This window comes from Bos javanicus, chromosome 17, assembly GCF_032452875.1.
Source record: "Bos javanicus breed banteng chromosome 17, ARS-OSU_banteng_1.0, whole genome shotgun sequence".
NCBI classification, from domain to species: Eukaryota; Metazoa; Chordata; class Mammalia; order Artiodactyla; family Bovidae; genus Bos; species Bos javanicus.
Window position 1 is genome coordinate 62,555,787 of NC_083884.1, and position 21,254 is coordinate 62,577,040.

The window sequence follows — 21,254 nt, forward strand, 5'->3', positions numbered from 1 at the left end:
TTTCTTAAATTTTACTTATGATATATATTTACATATTGGGTGTAATTATTTAATAGTAACGTTGATGTGAAGATTTTTACCTAAATGACCAAATTCATTTCTTTGGTGAGGAATATTCCGCAGTATATTGTATGTTTAATTGTTTTGGTCTAGCTTGCAATTTTCTGTATGGTGATTTTTTTTTTTTAATTGAAATTTTGAGAATTAACTCCAGATGATAATAACACCCTCATTTCTTATAAACTAACTACTTGAATTTAACTTTCTGCCATGCCCCCTCCTCCCCCTCCCACCGCCATCAGGCATTGCCTCTTCATAAACTGTCCATTACTGAGAAGGTAGTACAGGCAGTCCAGTCCATGTTGCTTCCTCAGGAGGGAAGTCTCTCTATTCATACCTCACTTCCTGCAGCAGGAGATGGGTCAGCTCCTGTGATGGCAGTCGTTCGGCTCCTGGCTGAAATAAGAACAAGGTGAGCGCCCTCCAGAGACCCCCTAATGTGCTGAGTGGTGCAGGCCAGAGGGACAGGCATCTTCCATGGGCCTCTCTGTGCCAGGTTTACTGGGTCCACAGCATGAACTTCATGCCAAACTGAGTAACAGAAACCATCCATTTGTGCTGTGTTTACTACAGTTTTTGTTGCATTCCCCAACTTCTTAGCTTTGAAATAAAGTTTAGCTGTTTCCCTAAGGAAATAAACAATCAAAATATGACTGGTATATGGAGTGCACGCATAGACCCCATTGATTTGCTTTGGTCAAAGAGCTTTGTTCTATCACAGGAAGTCTTCTGTCACTTGGCCCTTTTTTAAGTGGTTCAGACCACATCAGTACCTATCTAGTCTCTTTCTAAACTGCTGAGGAGAAAATTAGGGAATGCTCACAAGTGTCAGAATTGGAAGAAAACACATTTATTTATAATTAAACAATAGCAACAAGTTTCTTTTGAAAATGAAACTTGCCAGAAAGTTCTAATATATGTTTTGAATCTGGTGAGAGAGGTCAGTATACAGACTTCCCAAGCATTTGGGTCCTTCTTGTTCTCAGAACATTAATATTGCCTACAGAGCAAAGTTTAGGAAAAGGTATTAGGAGACAGTGCTTATTTTGTAGCTGGCACTTGGTGTCTTCATGTAGGGAGATGGCAGCCATTTCCCCTTTTTCCAATTGTCCATGCAGTGTCAGCAGTTACTGTGTGGGAAAAGAGAAGCTAGTTACATATATTCAAACCAATGCAGCTCAGTAAAAAAGCAAGAGGAATGGAGAGTTGGAACCTTATTTAAATTAGTGGATAAAATTGATTGAAATGTTTTTCACAGTTGGCTTTTTAGAGAATGACCATTGATGACTTTGAAATATTGTAAATCTTTTAACATTAAGAGCATGCCTGGTCATGGCCCAGCTTTTAGAAGACAGCTTATTTTGTGAAGAATTCATACAGCAGTGTCCAGCAGCTGTTGAAGTTCTTAACCTAGTAGCCCAGGAATGCAGTGCTGGTAAGTACCTGTTGCTTTCCTTTCTATCCTTTGTGTCGAGGTTTGTTAGCACACTGACAATCTGGAATGGAATATTGACTGTTTTCACATACACTTCCAACAGCTAAGCTCTAGACACAGCACTTACACGACTGACTTTCATTTCAAATCTGTAAATGTAAATAAAAAGCTTCAGTATATGCCAACTAGAAAATCAGCATTTTTCATTTTAACTTTAGGACCATGATGTCAGAGTATTTTCTTTGCCCCATTCATATTAATAAGTGGGTTTCATTTCTGTATTAGAATTCTTTGTGACCTGCCCTTAGGGCTATGGATACTTTCTGACTATTGTCATTGGCCACATGTGAATTCAGAGTCCAGAAATTTGCACTAACATCCATCTTTGTGTGTTTGTGTTTCTGTGTGTCTGTATGTGTGCTTATGGAAAAGTTCAAAAAAATACAAAAATAGACTATTTTTGTATAATGAACCCTCATGTTTCCATCATCTAGTCTCAACAGTTATCAACTCATAATCAATCCTGTTTCTTCTACACTGCATCCTCCTGGATTATTTTTAAGCAGATTTTTAGATATTCCTTTTATTTATCTGTAAATATTTTAGTGTGTATCTCAGTAAGGGCTCTTAAACACAATATCATTTTCACATGTGAAAAATTTACAATAATTTAATATTATTTAATATCTAGTCAGTGTTCAGCTTTCTAATTTTCTCAAAGTCATACTTGTTTTTACGTTTGTTTATTTGAATCAGAATCCAATTAGAATTCATCCATTGTAATTCATTGTTGTCTTTTAAATCGCTTTTAAAATACAAATTCCCCTCAGTATCTTACTTGTTGAAGTTTCCCATAGTCTGGATTTTGTATATCCTATGGTGTCATTTAATATGTTTTTGTGTTCTTGAATTTCTTGTACACTGATGATTGGCCTGGGTTTTTCTGAGTGAAAATTTACCCTTTATCCTCAAGGATCTAGTTGGACTCTAAATATAATTGTTCACAATTAGATTAGCATTTCTCCAATGCTCTTGTACTAATGTTTTAATAAACTAAAGAAAAAATAGATATCTTTACCTCCCTTAATGTTTTTAATCTTATCTATTTTTTGGTCATTTTTGTTACCTATATTATTTACTGTCTCTCATGCTATTTGCTTTTTTTCTGTAACTCTCTAATTTCTCTGTCCTTAAATTTTTGTCCTTTTTCATGTGACAGTGATTTCTTTCGGCTTGTTTTTGCTTTTTAATTCATCTTCGTTTTTATATCTATCTTTCTTCTCAAATCTCCTTCCCTTAATAAGCATAGCTGTCTGGGGCCAGCAACCATTAAAAAGCCTCAGAGAGATCCCCCCAAAAGAGACAGCAAGAACAAAATAAAAGGAGCTTGCTTGCTCGGCTTCTCAAGTGAAATTACTTGTGACTCAACACTTGCTCATTATTTAATTTTGTATGTGTCATAGGTAGTTCCCTACTTCTGCTTTTTTAATATTCTTGGCTTAGGTTGCATCCTAAGACTTATTTGACTGATTTTAGCAAACATATAACCTTCTGAATGAATCACTTGCTTTTCTCTAGGACTCATTCTGGGTCTCTCTTATACATTTTATAGAATAAAATAGAATACATTTTATCTTACTCTGTGAAATTAACTTTGGTACTTAATGTATAAGCCAGAAATCATAATAATTTAGAGCAAATAGCTTTAATAATAACCCATCTAACCCATTTTTCCCCCTGTAGAAAAGAACCCTATAGAAACAAAGAGTTGAAAGAAACATGTGGGAAGTTCTTATTAATTGCTACAAAATAGAAGACTATGAGCTTATACACAGCAATTTATATTCTAAAATAGTGTCCTATGTCAAGAAAGTGAAAGTGTTAGTCGCTGCGTTGTGTCCGACTCTTTACCACCCCATGGACTAGGCTAGGTTACACCCCATGTAACCCACTAGGCTCCTCTGTCCATGGAATTCTCCAGGCAAAAATACTGGAGTGGGTTGCCATTCCCTTCTCTAGGGAATCTTCTCGACCCAGGGATTGAACCCCAGGTCTCTTGCATTGCAGGTAGATTCTTTACTATCTGAGCCACCAGGGAAATCCATGTCAAATTTAACAGTCCTGAATACCTCACATATTGGATTACCAGAAAGGATTTTAAGGTTTAAAGTAGGTATTTAAGTTTGCTGATTTATCTGTATTAAAAGAAAAAAAGAAAAACTATGTCTGAATTACTTTCCAACACAGCAGTAGGTTCTTATAGCCCACTTAGAGTCTGTGCTCAGAAGAAATGCTGTTTACTACATGAGATTCAAAGTAGTGTGTAGAAGAGAAAGAGTTCTTTGATTTTTATTTTTTAATATATCAGGGTTTTTTAATTTCATAAATGAATGTGTCATAGAATTTATAAGCAATAATATATTGATTCTCTAAAGTGAATCTGGGATAAAGTAAGCCACAGACTTGGCCATTGAAATGCTTCCGTCTTTGGTCTGTCTCTCACCTTTGCCCGGGTTTGTTTCTTATGTTGCATAATAATGCTTCAGCCTTGCACTGCGTTCTTTGTCACGTGCATGTGTGCATATACACGTCTTCTCTCTCCTCCCAGATTAGGGACTTCGGCTCATATTAGCTTTCTATTTTCCAACATCTGGCCCTGTGCTTTGGTTGTGGGAGATGACAATAATAGCTTTCATTTATTGAGTGTTGGCCATGTGTCAGGGACTCGGCTAAAGGCTTTAACTTCCATTGTCTTGTCTTCACAACCATCCTGTGAGGCACAGGTACTGTCCTTACCCCCATGTTGGCAGTGAGATGTTAAATATCAAGTAATGGAACCAAATTCTGGATCCAGGCAGCCCAACGTCAGGGCCCGTGCACTTGACTGCATTGCTTTGTTGCTGAGCTACACGTAGGAGACAAAGATGTCTCAGGGTGTTTGCTCTTTGTAAGAATTTGAATAATCTCTGTATTTCATTGCTCGGGTCCAACTCCAAAAGAGTTGGAGCCCTCTCCAGAGTTGTAGGATTTATTTGCACGTCTTCGACATCTTCCCCTCCAGGAGAGCGGCTGGCAGTTGTGGAAGTGCAGTGTGAACGGCTGAGGATGCTCTACCGGGACTGTGCTCGGCCCCCGCCGCCTCCGCTGCAGGCTGACCGGAGACAGGTGAGCCCTCTGCTGTGTCTGCAGCACGCAGCATCAGAGAATTACAGAATTCCAGGCAGCACGTTCATGATTTTAGAAGGGGTGTTTGCAGAGCCATTTGGAGGTATATGACATGCTGTCATCTCTGAATGTCAAAGCACATCAACTTGACATTCCGAACATTGAAAGATTACAGCAGAGGAGCAGAACTTGGCAGTCTGTAAATAATTTCTGCATTATCAATAAAAACAAAAAAAGAAAACTTTTTCAAAATTTTAGATCTGTAGTTCATCTTGTAATAATACTAAAAAGTATACATAGAGTGACTAAAAAGCAAAAGTGGCACAGAGAAAGACATTTAATATGTGATATTACTTATACATGGAATCTAAAAACTACAACAAAGTAGTGAATAAAACAAACGAAAAAGCAGACTCACAGGGAAAAAACAAATTTCACTTGAGGGGCAAAAGCAAAAGAGGCAAAAATGGCCAATATTGGCATATCTGTGAATGTTCTTAGCAGCACTAGTCATAATAGCCAGAAAGTAGAAACAACCTAAATGTCCATCCCCTGATGAATGAATGCATAAAATGGGCATGTTCATACAATGGAGCATTATCAGCCTTAAAAAGTAGTGGAGTGCTAATACATGCTGCAGTATGGACAAAACTGGAATGATGCTAAGTGAAGGAAGCCAGTCACAAGAGACTACATACTGTATGATTCCATTTCTTGTAATGTCCAGAACCTGCAGATTCAGAGAGGCAGAAAGCATAGAGGTGGTTACCAGGGACTGGGAGGAGAGAGGGATGGGAATTAACTTCTAATGGGTACAGTTTCTTTTAAGGAGAACAAAAATGTTCTAACAGTTTGTGGTGATGATTGTAGAATTCTGTGAATATACTAAAATCCATTGAACTATACACTTTAAATGGGAAAGTTACATGTTATGTGAATTGTATCTCAAAAAATTTTATTTATACTAGGTGAGAGTATACAAAAATTGCTGTATTCTTATAATTTTTCTATAGATTTGAAGTCATTTCAAAATAAGACAGTTAAAAATATATGAGAAAAAATGTCACTTGAAATCTCAACATCTCCATTTTGTGTTCACAATGCTATTGAATGAGAGTGTTTTTCCCCAATGCAGCCCAAAGAGATTACGTGGAGCCCCTCACGAGTGTTTCCACCTGTCCGAGCCTGCATGTTCTCCTCGCATCTCACTTCTGTCACCTTCCTAGCAGACCCCAGTGCAGGGGGCGGTCTGCCCAGGGGCACATTTATCTACGCCACCTCACCACTGCCCGTTCAGGTGAGAAATCACAGGACCCTTTGTCTTCTGCCTCTGTCCTTCAAATATGAGAGAAAGAGGAAGTTCAAGGGCCCATGTTGAGCCCTGATTGTCTGCCCACTCCTGGTGTTTCTTCAGGCCCCGTCTTTCTACTGGGAAATTGAAATTGTTTCCTATGGAGATACAGATGATGATACTGGACCAATAGTTTCCTTTGGCTTTGCTACAGAAGCAGAGAAAAGAGATGGGGCATGGACTAATCCAGTGGGCACCTGTCTTTTCCATAAGTAAGTGGCTGCTATCACTGTTACCTGAAAAAAAATAGGGACTTCCCTGGCTATCCAGTGGTTAAGACTCTCTGCTTCCACTGCAGAGGGCATGGATTCAATCCCTGGTCAGGAAACTAAGATGCCACACAGTGTGGCAAAAAAAAAAAAAAAAAACAACCAACATGGATGTGGGTATTTTAAAACTATAGTAATACAATTATAGTCTTTACCCTAAAAAATGTAGACAATACCAGCTGGAAATACACTCAAGTTCAATGAAAGAGAAGAGCTCTTAGGATTTGTCTTCTGGTTACTCTCCTGCTACTGAAACTCCTCCACCCATTCACTGCTTACCTTCCTCTATGTTGGCCCATTAGCCTTGTCTCTGACTGTTTCTTGTTTTTTTGTTTTTTTTTTCAATAGCAATGGCCGAGCTGTGCATTACAATGGCTCCAGTTTATTACAGTGGAAGAGCGTTCGATTAGACGTAACTCTCTCTCCTGGTGAGCATGGTGGGAGGTGCATTTTTTTTTTGTACCTTGTCTATTTCTGTTGTTCCCAGGTTTGGGCCAGAATAGGTCAAAATTAATGAAACTCAGCAAATGGAAATGGACACTGTCTTCTAGTGAAAATGAAATACTTGTCATTGCTGTCCCCTAGTTTACACTGAACCTTTCATTTTATGAGGCACTGTTGTCATTAAAGCCTCCACTGGTAACTTAGGAGTCACAGTAATTGTCATTCCTCCATCATTAGAAAAATCTGAGATTTTGCTTTTCTTTGAAGTTTGGTCTTTAATTAGCTTTTCATTAATAAACATATAAATAGCTTCAAAAAAAAAAAACAAACCCCACCCCTACCAGTCACCTTGAAGCACTCAAGAAATGCATTATCAGTAGGTAAGACAATGTGCTATAGACTTTGCTCTCAGCAGGCTAAACATCCAGTCCAGCTTCAGCAGATCTTCTGCCCAGGTGTTTTAGTCACATAGTCGGTTCAATAAAGAGAAAATCTTTCCCCTTGTCTTTTTAAGCCTCCATATAATAACTTGATCGGAAATAGTAGAGGAATAGCCCTAACTGCTCCAGAAGTAGCATAATACAAATATTGTCCTCTTGACATTAGAAGCAGCCAAAAGTGTTGGTGACTTATTTTCAGACAATACATCTTAGCATCATCTCTGATGAAACTTGAAATTATTAAATGTGATAGATGATCTGAGATGCTTAGGTAGGGATTCCTGAGTCACTGAACCCGACAGATAACTTCTTGTAGCTGTCTGAGGGGGTAATTTGGTCATCACTTTTCCTTGAGGGAGCTGCTTATTAAATTGTACTTTACCAGTGAGCATGGTATTTTCAGTTATGGTCAAGTTATGCCTTAGAAAGTTACTTCCTGGCAGGTTGTTTCTCTCTCTATGGATCAGAACTCTGTAACCTGCTGAGTACTTAAGTGCTTTAAGCACAAAGGGAGGGGGAGTAGAGAGAGCAGGGGACCCGTAATTAGGTGGTTTATTTGTTTGTTATAGTTGATTGTTTTGTTTGATCATATTTTAGTTGTTGAGAAAATTTTGGATCAGACCTCAAGCAAGCCTGCTACCTACTCTTTTCTTAGAGAAATGTGTCTGTGTGGTATTAGGAGTTAAGAACCTACTTTTAACAACAGGATCCCAACCTCAGTACCAACACCTTCAGTGTCTGTTCATTAACAGTTACTCTTTGAGCATCTCCTATGTGCTGGGCCCTCTTCTAGCCCTGCAGATGCCGTGGTGAACAATGACAAGTCCCCAGCCATTGGGAAACCCAGCCTAGTGGTATCAAAAGCATATGAGACTGGAAATTCCCTGGAAGTCCAGTGGTTAAGACTCCACACTTTGATTTCTGAGGGCACTGGTTCGATCCCTGGTTGGAGAACTAAGATCCTGAAAGCCATGCAGTGCAGCCAAAAAAAAAAAAAAGAAAGCATGTGAGACTGATCAAAAGCAGAATCACAGAACTTCATGCACTGACTGGAGAGTTTACAGTGGGTTAATTGTAAAGCTATGTGCACTAGCAGCTTGCCTGAGGCAGCCTATAGTGCTGATGTGGTGGACATGGTCCCCTTGGTTCTCTAAGTTCATCCCAGGATCTAGTCATCTCATCAGAAAGCAGCTTAGCTTGTATTATCTTCACTTCCTGAAAAATGCCTTAAATAAATATAACTAAGGAGTCATAATATGAGTTAATGATGTATGTTTAGTTTACACTGTAGGTGGAGTTTTAAATTACATTTTTTAGACCCTTTCTAAGTCATCTGCAAACTTGCTGGGAAAACACTACTTTTCTTATCTTTATTCATAAGCAATCTTGTACATGTCAAAAGAGAAAAACTTGTATTCCTCTATTAAAAAATCATATCCAATGTTTTTCATTTTTGTTTTAGCTGCCTGGAAAATAAAGGTTAAATTTCATGTGTAATTATGTAACTATGTAGACACTACTATTTTTGTTCTTCTGAACAGTTTCTGACTTCTCTTTTTAAAATTGTTTATTTCCGTTGTGTTCCTTTGAGTGAGTGAGTGTTAGTGGCTCAGTCTTCTGACTCTTTGTGGACCCATGGACTGCAGCCTGCCAGGCTTCTCTGTCCATGGAATCCTCCAGGCCAGAATACTGGCATGGATAGCCATTCCCTTCTCGAGGGGATCTTCCTGACCCAGGAATCAAACCCGGGTCTCCTTCATTGCAGGTGAATTCTTTACCGTCTGAACCACCAGGGAAACTATGTTACTTTATATATATCTAAATATTGGGTTGGCCAAAATTTCCTTTGTGTTTTTCCATAAGATGTTATGGAAAAACCCAAATGAATGTTTTGGCCAACCCAATACAAGGTATTCCATGTCTTTTTCAACTGTAACTGATGGCATGAATAAATAAAAACTATGACAGTCAATGGTACGTGACCGCATGCCAGTTACATATTGGAATTTTAATAGTCAATAAAAAGGAAAAAAAAAGTGTTGTCTCCTTCTGCCCTAGGTGACGTGGCAGGGATTGGCTGGGAGAGAACCGAGGGGACGCCTCCTCCACCCGGGCAGCCTGCCAAGGGCCGTGTGTACTTCACATACTGTGGGCAGCGCCTCTCACCGTATCTCGAAGATGTCTCGGGTGGGATGTGGCCGGTGGTTCATATTCAGAAAAAGGCAGGTTGTCTTGTTGGGAATGAAAACCAAATTCTCCTCAGCAATTTGTTCCATCGGGAATGGAAAAATTAGACTCTAGACGTGGCGTGGTTGACATAGTATGTGGTACCTGATGACAGAACCTCAAAAAACCTGAAGAAGTGGGTCCTTCCTTTGCATTGAATCTGAGTGCTTAAATGCTTTGATCTCCTTTTGGCCATCTTTCCTAAACAACAAGGCAAGGGACGCTGGTGTTCTTCCAACGCCAGTAGAAAAAGCCTGTGGTTAAATAAGTTTGGAACATGGCCCTCTTGGGTTGCTTTTAGTATAGCAAAAGCTCAGAGGTATCCTTCAGTAAAGATTTAAAAATTAAACTTTATTTAACCTAGCATCCCTACACTTATACTTAATTATGGAACTCTTGTTTTTAAGGAGCACCTATAAACAACTAATGTTCTATGGGACATTACTATTTACTACATGCTGGTAGCTCCCACATCCTTATATCCAGTCCAGATCTCACCGTAAATTCTAGACACAAATATTCAGCAGCCTAGACAACATTTAGAAATAGATATTCCAGTTAACATGTCTGAAACTGAGCCTAACTCTTCCCCACCCCCAGCCTGCTTCTTCCCTAGCCTGCCTTGTCTCAGGAAATGGCAGCTCCATTCCTTCAGTCACTAAGGCCAAAAACCTTTGCCTCTTTCTTGACTCCTCTTCTTCCTCCCATTCTACAGCCAGTCTGTCAGCAAACCTTGTTGACTTACCTTCAAAATGTATCCAGAATCTGACCACTTAGCTGATGGCCCAGCCACCCTCACCTTCTGGGTAGCATGTTACAGTATTCCTATGTTTCCCTCTTCTCCCATCCCCTGAGTTCCTGCCCTTTTACATGTCTTTTCAACACAGCAGCTACAGTGATCCCTTAAAAATGTTGGTTAGGTCATGTTACTCTTCTGCTTTCAACAGGTCAGTGGCATCCTGTGTCACATATTGTGAAAGCCCAAATCTTAGAATGACTTAGAAGATCTTGTAGGATGTGCCCCTGTACCACGTCTCTGATAGCATCTTTGCTCTTTCTTCAGTGAATTGATTAAAGATGTCAATAATTTAGTCAGCCTGTTCTATTCATTCAATAAATATTTATTTATTGAGCACCTATGTTGAATGCTATATCTCAAGTACTATGCTAAGCTCTGGACATACAATGAGCAAAAAAGATACGGTCTTTGTGCAATTAAATCCAGTTGGAGGAGTCAGGTACTAGTCAAACATTCACATAAATGTGTGTGTGTGTGTGTGTGTACATATATATATGAGAGAGAAAGAATGTGTGTGTGTGTATGTAGACAGAGGTGGGAGAGATTTCTTTTGAGGAATTGGCTCATGTTACTTTGGAGACTGACAAGTCTCATGAACTGCCATCTGCATGCCAGAGACCCAGGAGAGGCATGGCTTGATTCAATCTCAGTCCAATAGCAAGAGAAAAGAGAAGATGGAGTGAGATATCCTTTAACTCAAGCAGGGGTAAAGGGAAAAGGGTTGAATTCCTCCTCCCTCCACCTCTTGTTTTATTCAGACCCTCAATGGATTGGATAGTGCCCACTCACATTAGGGACCTACTGTGTCCACCGATTCAAATGTTAATCTCACAGACACACCAGCAATAACAATGTTTAATCTGGCACCCTGTGGCCGGTCAAATCAGCATATAAAATTAATCATCACAGTATGATTGAATCATAGACTTGAAGGAAGCAAGTACGAAGCCAATCTGGTCACATCCGTATTACCCTGAAGAAGTGATGTTTGAGCCAGATCTGGAATTTTAACTGGTTTAAATGGACAAAATTGGAGGAAAGAATGTTGCAGGTGAAGGCAGTGGCATGTGCAGTGGCGTCAGGTAGAAAGGAACAGTGTTGGAAACAAGAAAGGTCACTGAGCTTGAATAGCAAAGAGCATGAGTGTGAGGTGAGGGGCAGGGCAGCCTTGCCAAGCTTGAAGCACCAGGGTCTGTAGTTGCACCAGCCCCTCTCCCAGGGTCACAGACTCTCCATAGCTGGGGACAGTGAATGAAGTCCACTTGGAGGTGTTCAAAGTGAGCACGTAAGTAACCTAACTCCTTTCAAGTCCTTTCTTTGGTTTCCTTTCCAGAACACCAAGACTCGCGCTAATTTTGGCTCCCGCCCATTTGCCTACGCTGAAGGGCAAGCCCACCGCAATGCTGCCGACCTGTGCACTGACCTGGCCGAGGAAATTAGCGCTAACTTCGAGGCCCTGCCCTTTGCCATGGCCTCTGACAGTGATAACGATGCTGGCACCAGTATTGCGTCAGACCCGGGCACTCATGGGCCACCATGCCGAATTGCTGCCGTAGCCACTGCTCAGCAACGTAAGCTCCCTCCCCTCAGGGTCCACCTGCTTCTTGGAAATGGGAATGCTGTTAATTCCATAAACCCATTTAGCTTGGACATACTCCAGTGCCCACTGATAATGGGGTAATAGGCCCAGATAAAATAGGGAGCCAGGATGAAGCCTGGTGATCTGGAGAGTCCATCCCCCACATAGAAAAAGTCTGCCACTACTCAGAACCAACAGAATATTGCCACATGGAAATGCAGGCCTGAAAGATTGTCCACTTTTTATGAGACAGCTAAGAACCACAGAATTTTATATAAAATCTCCTAATTTTAAATGTTAATCATTTTTAAACTGATTTAAAATGGAACCCATCAAAGAATAATAAAATGTTAATTGTGGAATCTAAATGGTAGATGTGTAGGTATGCACTAAAAACATTCCTGATTATTTGAAAAATCTCATAATAAGATTGAATAAAAATGAGCTTCAAGAAATGAGATGTCTGCAGCCATATTTGGCCCTTGGGATACTGGTTTGAAAATTGTTTTAAGAGTCTGTTTAATTCTGTATCTTATTGAAGAACCATCTAAAGTCTTCTTTGAGTTAAATGAATTATATCCATATAAACTATTTTAGGATTCAAGGAAATTGTAGACGATTAGTTATTCCTTGACTCTGTGGTTTAAAATTCCTCTAAGAACTAAGAGTCTTTATATCTCACAAATTAAGAGAATCTGATCTGTCCATGTATGAGTTCATATGCCCTTGCCTAGAATTCACTGTCACTGTGCTTTGTTACAGAATATGATAGTGATACTTCCTGTCATTATAAAGTGGAGCTCAGCTATGAGAATTTCATCACCTCTGGGCCAGACCCCCACCCACCCCCCATTGCAGATGACGAAAGTGATGATGATGACGACGATGACATCCCACAGGTAAGAGCCCCACAGCGATCGTTTAGCTCCCTGGTGATGAAGACAAGCCACGAGGAATATTTTGATCTGAGCATGCAAAACTTAAGTCTTTATGCTTTCAGTTATATATCATTGTGTTTGGACAGTAATTGGGGTATTCATTTTTCTAAACCACATATCAGTAGCTGTATCTGTTTGGCTCCATGGCCCAGCAGCAATCTGGATGTTGGAGAAAGAAGTACTTTGATGGTAATTCAGCAGTGAAGTTTGGAATCATGTGAAGTGTTTATATGGCTTTAGAGGGAAAGGAAGAGCTCACTCCAAGCCAGCTGTTGCCTCCCCTGGCCTCTGAGGGTGTAGTTAGTTTGACGGTCTGCACGGTGTGTTTCTGCCACTAGCATCTGAGCGGGGTGAAGACCTCAGGGGTGAAAGCCGTAGTAAGTCAGGAAAGGACACAAGGTGTTCCTTCTCCATTCACGTTTGCCTTCTCCTTCCAGGAGGATCACTATGCCCTGCTGGTGAAAGCCTGGGAGACCAAGGTTTTTCCTACCATCCGAAGACGGTTCCGCAACGAAGCAGAGAGGAAATCAGGACTGGACCAGATAAAGGGTGCTTTACAACTAGGTCTGGTGCTTTATGTTTTCCTATGGAACCCACTTCATGGCTTGAAGAGATGTGTTTACATGAAACTCAGGGAATAAATCAGAAAAGAGGGGCTCATCTAAAGTTGGGCCAGACTTAACAGTGTCCTCTTCTTGGGCCTTTATTGAACTTTGTGGTCTTTTGCTTTCTTCGCCAGGCTTTTCTTTGCTTGTCAGTTCTGCTCAGTATTTTAAGTTGATGGACTGTTAGAATGAAGCTGGCCTTGTTATACCAGGAAGCTGGATGGCCTGGTGGTTAATAGCTTGGGCTCTGACATCATGCCTGTGCTATTACCAGCTCTATGGCCTGGGGAGAGTTACTTAACCTTTCTCAACTTCCCTCACCTTTCAAATGGAACCAATAACGGTATGAAAAATTAAAGAGCTGACACAGATAAAGCTCCTAAGAACAGTTTCTGGCACGTAGTAAGCATCCATGGAACTTCCCTGGAAGCCTAGTGGTTAGGACTCTGAGCTTCCACTGCAGGGGGCACGGGTTCGATCCCTGGTTGGAGATCCTGCAGGCTTTGTAGTCTGACCAAAATTAAATGTCACAGTAATGATGATGGTGAGATTTTTTTTTGTCCACTGGGCACATAGAATACAACGGAGTTTGACTGCAGACAGTGAATTATTAGTTAGTCTTAAATGCAGATAGCTGATTTCTGTTTTAAGGCTTTTTCTAATCTGTGAAAACCTGCTTTGTGAGATGCAGAAATGCCTTTTTCTAAGCGGCACAGCTCCCTTCCCTCGGACCATCAGATCAGGTTTTCTGTCATCATCATGGCAGTCAGAGAAGGTGTAAGGAGACAGTACTTGCTCTCTTTTAACTTTTGTCCTAACTGAGACTAGGAACAAATAAGGAGAAAAACCACCAAAAGACCTTTATTTCTTGACCAACTAATACACTGAATCCCTGATTTCCAGTGATAGCTAAGTAATTCCTTTTTCTCAGATTGGTGCCAGGACTAATCAGTATATGCATGTGTGTGTGTGTGTGTGTTTTTGGGGGGGTTGATTATTGTTTTTTATCCCACTGAGAAAGAGGAACAGAGCAAATTTCAGTACTGGATAGAAGAAGTTGATGGAGTTGCCCTTCGCTCTTAAATAAGCAACCTGTGTCAGTTGTAGCAATAATCAAACACAGTACAAGAATGTATAAAGAAAAAAGTGCAGCACTACCCTCACTTTCTTCTTCCTCTCCATTTGTCCCGTAGTTTGTTCTCTTGAGTTAACGAAATTAGTTAATGAAATTAATTAATTTTATTAATTAGTCATTAATGAAATGACTGCATAATAATGTACAATCATTTTTAAGATGAATATGTTCTTTCTTTCCATTTTTTTTTCCTGGGTTATACTTCCCAGCAGTGCTACAGGGAGTGTTCCCTGTACCTTTACACACTTGAGCTTGTGTTTCTGTGGGAGAGATTTGAGAGTTTCTTAGAAGTAGGGCATTGAGTATTTTAAACTTGATAGACACTGTACAATTACCATTCCCAAAAGCCTGCCTACTCCCATGAATTCCCCTTCTGTCCTCATGCTAGGTACAAGTCAGTGTCATGATTGGACTGAAGATCGTGTGCTCTCTGGAGGGTTACCAGTTCTGTTCTGTCTTTCAGGCATGGTGGATATTGCCCGGCAGACAGTTGAATTCCTCTACGAGGAGAATGGTGGCATCCCAAGAGACCTTTATCTTCCCACCATTGAAGACATTAAAGATGAAGCGAACAAGTTCACGATTGATAAAGTTCGAAAAGGTTTTGCTTCCCCCCTTTCCTTCCTCTTTGAAACTTACCCTGAAAAAAAAAAAAAAGAAACTTACCCTGAAATGAGAAGTTGAGTTTTCCCACACATGAGTTTGAGTAGGCAGCTGCTGGTTCTCCTAGGGTGACTCTCTTCACTCTGAGTGATTTGAGCTCTCCTGAGCTCTCCCTCGTGAGGCCCTTGGCTCCCTGGTGGGGAAACTGGATGCTTATCTGGCCTCTAGGGGCCTCTTGCACTTTCCCAGAACCTGTTGCATGAGCAGGATGAGACAGAACACTTGAAGACAGAGAAGTGGGGCGTGGCTGGAAGATTGCAGGTAGGCCTCTCAGGCTTAATCCTGGCTGCCCAGCTAATGAACCATGAATATGTAGTTGTACTATGCTTTTTAGAATTTTATAGAAGGTATATATTCATTTGATTTAAAATCTGTTGCAGATTTTGAGGAAACAAAAATACAGAAAAGCGCAAAAAAGAATCTAAACCCACTCATTATTAGACTTTCACAAAAATATCAGAACCTCATGGGCAGGGGCAGGCATATGTATTTACTTTTCTGTTTTGATTCCTCTTTGAGAGAAGAACTTCACAGACCATAAAACCCACCCTTTTAAAGTATACCTTTCAGTGGTTTTAGTATATTCACAAAGTTGTGCAGCCTCCAAACCATTGCCTCTGATTCCAGAACATTTTCATCCCCTGAAATGAATCCTGTACTCTCACCACTGCCATTCCTCCTTCCTTCTAGCCCCTGGCAACCAGTGATGTACTTTGTACCTCCTCATCTCTATAGATTTGTCTAGTCTGGACATTTCATAAAAAAATGTGTGGTCTTTTGTGTCTGGCCTCTTTCACATGGAATTCTTTTTCAAAATTCATCCTTGTTGTAACTCATGTTGGTACTTCCTTTTTATGGCAAAGTAATATTCCACTGTATGGATAATACCCTGTTTTGTTTGTCCAGTCATCAATTGGTGGGCACTTGGGTGATTTCTACCTTTTGGCCATCATGGATAATGCTGCTGTGAATATTTGTGTACATGTTTTTGTGTGGGCGTGTCTTCATTCCTCTTGGGTATATATGGAATATATGGACCCAGTGGAATTGCTGGCTCATATGGTAATTTTATGTTTAACCTTTTGAGGAACTGCCATATGGTTTTCCAAAGTGATTACACCATTTTACATTCCCATCAGCACGTATGAGGATTCCAATTTCTCTACATCCTGGCCAGCACTTACTATTGTCTGTCTTTTTGATGATAGCCATCTTAATGGATGTGAAGGATGGTATCTCACTGTAGCTTTGGCTTGCATTTCTCTAAAAACTAATGATGTTGAACATGTTTTCATGCATATCTTTTCTCTTTGGAAAAATGGTTATTCAGATTTTCTGCCTGTTTTTTAATTGGCTTGTCTTTTTATTGTTGAATTGCCACAGTTCTCACAGCACTTTGTTTTATTATCTTCCAGACTAAGCTGTGTTCCTTTGGGGCTATAACTACATTGAGGGTATTGGTAAATGCTGGAGAGTTATTTGTATCCTAAAATATATAGGGTCCCAACATGTTAATGCTACTTGCTCCTGAAAAATCTTCTCCCCTTTACCTTCCTCAGGTCTCACGGTAGTAACACGCTCTCCAGACAGCAATAACGTAGCCAGCAGCACTGTTGGAACTGCCCTGCCAAAATTTGCTATCCGAGGGATGCTGAAAACCTTTGGGCTTCATGGAGTTGTCTTAGATGTTGATTCAGTGAGTGAACAGCCTTTTATATACAGTACAGACTTTCATGCCCAGGCCTCCAAGTACCTTAAAAGTGATTATACAGATAGATTACTCTTCAGAGTCAGGATAAAGAAACCAGATTGAGTGCTGTCATGCCAGATGACTTGCCTGAGATTTTCTCAGGGGCCCAGATCAGAGTTGATGGTAGAGTGTAAGCTATTAACTTTCAGTGTTGTCTGTAACTTTAGACCATACTGCCACTGCAGGGTTTTTTGGGGACTTTTTCCATCAGCCATGTTCAGTCTGCCCCTGCTTTATATCTACCAAGTTCCAAGGGAGAATTCTCCTGTTGGCCTTGTTGAATGAACGATCTGTCATTGTCACAATTGTTATGCAGATTCAAAGGAATGGTTTTGTTGATCACATCATGTTACTGGTTCTCTCCAGCCTTGATTTCCCCATCTATAAAATGTGTGTATTAAACTAGATCAGTTGTTTTCTTCTCGGCTTTGCAGAACCCTCTCAAGAGGTTGGAGGTGGCAGGGGAGAAGGAATAGAAGAAAGTAAGGGCCGTACCAAAGCTTTCTTTTGAAAACAGAGTCCTGTTTGAAGGCTGTGATCCTTAGGTTACATATATGTGCTTGCATTTATGCTTCCCATGCAGGAAAAAGGGAAGAAATAATACACAGATCAAGCCTAGAAGTCAGATAAAGACGTAGCTATCACCACATAGATAAGCTTTGTTATCTGTCTGTCTACAGATACAGATAATGTTAGTTATCACTGATGCTTTGAAATGAAAGGTTTTACATCTTTAACTGACTCCATTTTACCAGACCATAATTTAAATCATGACATTTTAAAGAGAAGCTATTGACTGGTGGTTTACTAAGGTGAACTTCCAAGTAGAAAATTCCATCAGTAATATCTCCCACTCCCTTCTGATACAAACTTCTGACTCTAGTTATTAGAAAGTATGTAACTGACAATATATTTCAGCAAGGGAAATGTGTGCCAGGAAAATTACAAAAATAGAAATTTGTTAAAGTAGTAATTCTGGTATTTCTTAAGTAGTCTGATTCCCTTTTTTTAATAGTAACCCCTAAATAAAGATTAAAACAAAGGGAATCAGACTACTTAAGAGATACCAGAATTATTATTTGAAAAAGTAATAGTATTGTTTGTTATTACTTTAAATATAATAATAATAATCCCTAAATAAAGATTGGGCTTCCCTGATGGCTCAGATGGTAAAGAATCTGTCTGAAATGTGAGAGACCAGGTTCGATCCCTGGGTCGGGAAGATCCCGTGAAGAAGGGAATGGCTGTCCACTCCAGTTTTCTTGCCTGGAGAATCCCGTGGACAAAGGAGCCTGGCAGGCAACAGTCCTTGAGGTCACAAAGAGTCAGACACGACTGAATGATTAACACACACAAAGAAAGATTACGTTGCTATTGGAGTCCAGAATGCACATGCATGAGCTTACCTTTTTTAAATTACTAGCAATAAAATAAAGCTATAAGACTAATCTCTGCTTTTATAAAATTAACATAAAACCAATGAATATAAATTTTACCTGGCAACAATGTATGTTGAACTGTTACAGAAATATAGCACTATTTTCTTTAAATTTCTGACTCATGGTTACATTAAAGTTCCTTAATTTATTGTACCAATTAAAATTCTCAAGCAGCTATACTCCAATAACAATTTTTAAAAATTTGCCAACTGGTATGAAGAAACTAAACACACTATCCAGATGTCTTTGGACTTTTAGACTCAATAAATGACATGAAACTAGCATTTTAGACTCAATAAATTACATGATACTAGCATTTACTTCTATAAAAGTTTGGTACCTATACACATACATACATAAGTATTTTAAAAATTGGGAAGCAAACCAGTGCTCAAAAAACAAATAGACATTTCTCTTTTCTGTTGTAGGTTAATGAACTAGTTCAGGTAGAAACGTACCTCCGAAGTGAAGGTGTGCTGGTCCGATACTGGTACCCTATTGATATGTTGGAAAGGCCCCCCGCAGGCTACAGAAGGACTGCCACCAATGGGCTCGTCACACTGGACAATACCAACCTTCAAATTCACAGGTAAGGGAATTCCCTGGTTGCCCAGTGGTTAGGACTCAGCACTTTCACTGCCAAGGCCCCAGGATCAGTCCCTGGTCAGGGAACTAAAATTCCACAAGCCATGTGGTGTGGCCAAAAAATTTTTTTTTAAAAAGCATAGGTAAAGTTGAGCCCTTCTTTCTAAGCAAGTCACAGAAATCCACTTACTGTGTTTTGTCACATGTGCTATATTCATCATTGACAATACTTTTCTTTCAAAGTTGAGCAAGTCAGAGGCAGCTAGTAAAGATAATAGTGAGATAGCAGGTTAGGAAGAGAGGTGCAGGATCCAGTGTCCCTGGCCTGAGCCATGGGTGCTTGGCTATCACTGGATGATGGAAGCGCGTCTGGAGATTTGAAGAGTGTGGACAAAGTCTGAAGACTAAAGCGAGTCAAGAAGAGACACCTAGGAACTTCCCAGATGGCCCAGTGGTTAAGACTCTTCAGGGCAAGGTGCATGGGTTCGATCGTAGGGGAGCTAAGATCCCTCATAGTACATGGCCAAGAAAAAAGAGAGACAGCTGAGAGGAGTCCGGGCACCAGGTGAGCAGCCAGCTTGTTTTCGTTAATCTGACAATGAAATCCTGAACCCTGCTTTGTGCCCAGCACCCTATGGGGGTCTCTAAGAGGAGAGTGTCTGCCCTCCGTGGGTTAACACCTAAAAACCTGGCAGAATTCCCTCACAAACACCTGTGAATTCCTTCTTTCAGTTATAAAAATTCTCACAACAGTTCAGAAGAGAATATAATGGAGCTATCTGATAAAAGTTTCCATAAGCTGTTTTCATACCATTCATCCATTAACATTATAACTTCTGGTTTTATTGTCAGTTTTGAAGCAGCGTGAGTCTATCTCCAGCATAGACCTCTCCTTGGAACACCAGATACACATGTTCAGCTGCCTCCTTGCCATCTCCACTCAGATATGTCATCACCCCATGTGGGTGGTCTGAAGTTTCAACTGGACAGTCAAATTCACGAGACCCAGATAGGCTGTACTTGGCACTAGCTTCACCTAGGTCCAGGATGGGCCACACAGCATGCCACAGGGCAGTGTCGTGCACGTGTGTCAGCAGGAGTCAGAGTCACCCACACACAAGTTCAAGGGCTCTTCTCTCACCCGGTGACAGCCCAGGTGTGAGGAATACACGTCACATGGCCATGTTCACGTGGTGACTAAACAGCCCCACGCCCCAAATAGAACCCAGCATCTTTTGTAACAACTCTACAAGCATAGCTTCCAGGGATTTTAGCAAGAGGCATGCCCCATAGGTAAGAGTCACCGTTTTCTGGAAAGCCCCGAAACCATCACCTCCTACCAAGAAGCTCTTCTTCCAGTCCTCCCAGTGCAGCTTGCCAGTAGGGGCTTGTTGTGACCATAAACAGGGTGCCTGGTAATACTGCTGATATTCAGGAGTTCCCTGGCAGTCCAGTGGTTAGGACTCAGTGCTTTTGCTGCTGGAGCCCAGGTTCAGTCCCTGGTCAGGGAACTAAGATCCCACATGCAGTGAGGTATGACCAAAAAAAAAAAAAAGCAATTAAATGTGGCTTTTTGTTTTGTTTAAAACACAAGTATCTAACTTGGAGCACAGAACATGAGGCCAGAGAAGCCTGAGATGTGGCCCTTTCTCTTCAGGAGCCCACGGCCCACCCGATATGGTGGCCAGAGTGTCAGAGCTCAGCGCCTCCCCTGCCCTTCCCTTGCAGGGAGCTGCTGCGCTGCGAGGCCGCGCTGGCCAGGCTGTACTGCCGCATGGCCCTGCTCAACATCTTCGCCCCCAAGCTGCCTCACCTGTTTACCCGCCTCTTCCACATCCCCGCCATCCGGGACATTACCCTGGAGCACCTGCAGCTGCTGTCCAATCAGCTCCTCGCTCCTCCCCTCCCAGGTAAACCTTGGCTTTGCCGCTGTCACCACAGACACCAGACCCAGGACAGACTAGCCGTAAGGGTGAGCCAGGCGCTGAGCAGGAGGTGTGTGTGGTGTCCTCCTTCTCCACGTGAGGAGTCCCATCACAGGACCTTTAGACTTAATGTACATAAACAGCATGAAAAGATTGCTAACCTGTTAAGCATTCATTGAGCTTCCCAAACTAATCATGGATCAAGGAAAATAATATATTTATGAAATCTAGTCACTGTAGTGTTGTCACATTCTGTTTGGCGTGTAAAGAAAAGAAAATGCCCCTGCCATCAAATGCCACCCAGGAGACCTAACTGATTCATCGTAACCTCAACCAGAGCTGTTTTCGTGGGCCACCCTGTGTGCATCGGCTCAACTTGGGGCCCTTGTGGTGTGGTGCTCCCTGGTGAACGCTGACGACTCTGCTCTCAGCCCGGTTGAAGACCA

The 21,254-nt window shown here is 41.0% G+C and overlaps 1 protein-coding gene across 8 annotated transcripts in view; it reads left to right on the forward strand.

Moving 5' to 3' along the window:
* HECTD4 (HECT domain E3 ubiquitin protein ligase 4) overlaps positions 1–21,254 on the forward strand; it is a 170,695-nt gene that overhangs the window by 124,681 nt on the left and 24,760 nt on the right. For all 8 annotated transcript variants that reach the window (XM_061384991.1, XM_061384982.1, XM_061384985.1 and 5 more), the window contains 14 exons: positions 303–472; positions 1,380–1,495; positions 4,557–4,660; positions 5,796–5,957; positions 6,075–6,223; positions 6,629–6,708; positions 9,223–9,386; positions 11,523–11,760; positions 12,531–12,667; positions 13,144–13,270; positions 14,910–15,047; positions 16,669–16,805; positions 18,727–18,887; positions 20,612–20,793. In XM_061384991.1, the coding sequence (XP_061240975.1) occupies positions 303–472; positions 1,380–1,495; positions 4,557–4,660; positions 5,796–5,957; positions 6,075–6,223; positions 6,629–6,708; positions 9,223–9,386; positions 11,523–11,760; positions 12,531–12,667; positions 13,144–13,270; positions 14,910–15,047; positions 16,669–16,805; positions 18,727–18,887; positions 20,612–20,793 (2,065 nt within the window). The remainder of the gene's footprint in view (positions 1–302; positions 473–1,379; positions 1,496–4,556; positions 4,661–5,795; positions 5,958–6,074; positions 6,224–6,628; positions 6,709–9,222; positions 9,387–11,522; positions 11,761–12,530; positions 12,668–13,143; positions 13,271–14,909; positions 15,048–16,668; positions 16,806–18,726; positions 18,888–20,611; positions 20,794–21,254) is intronic.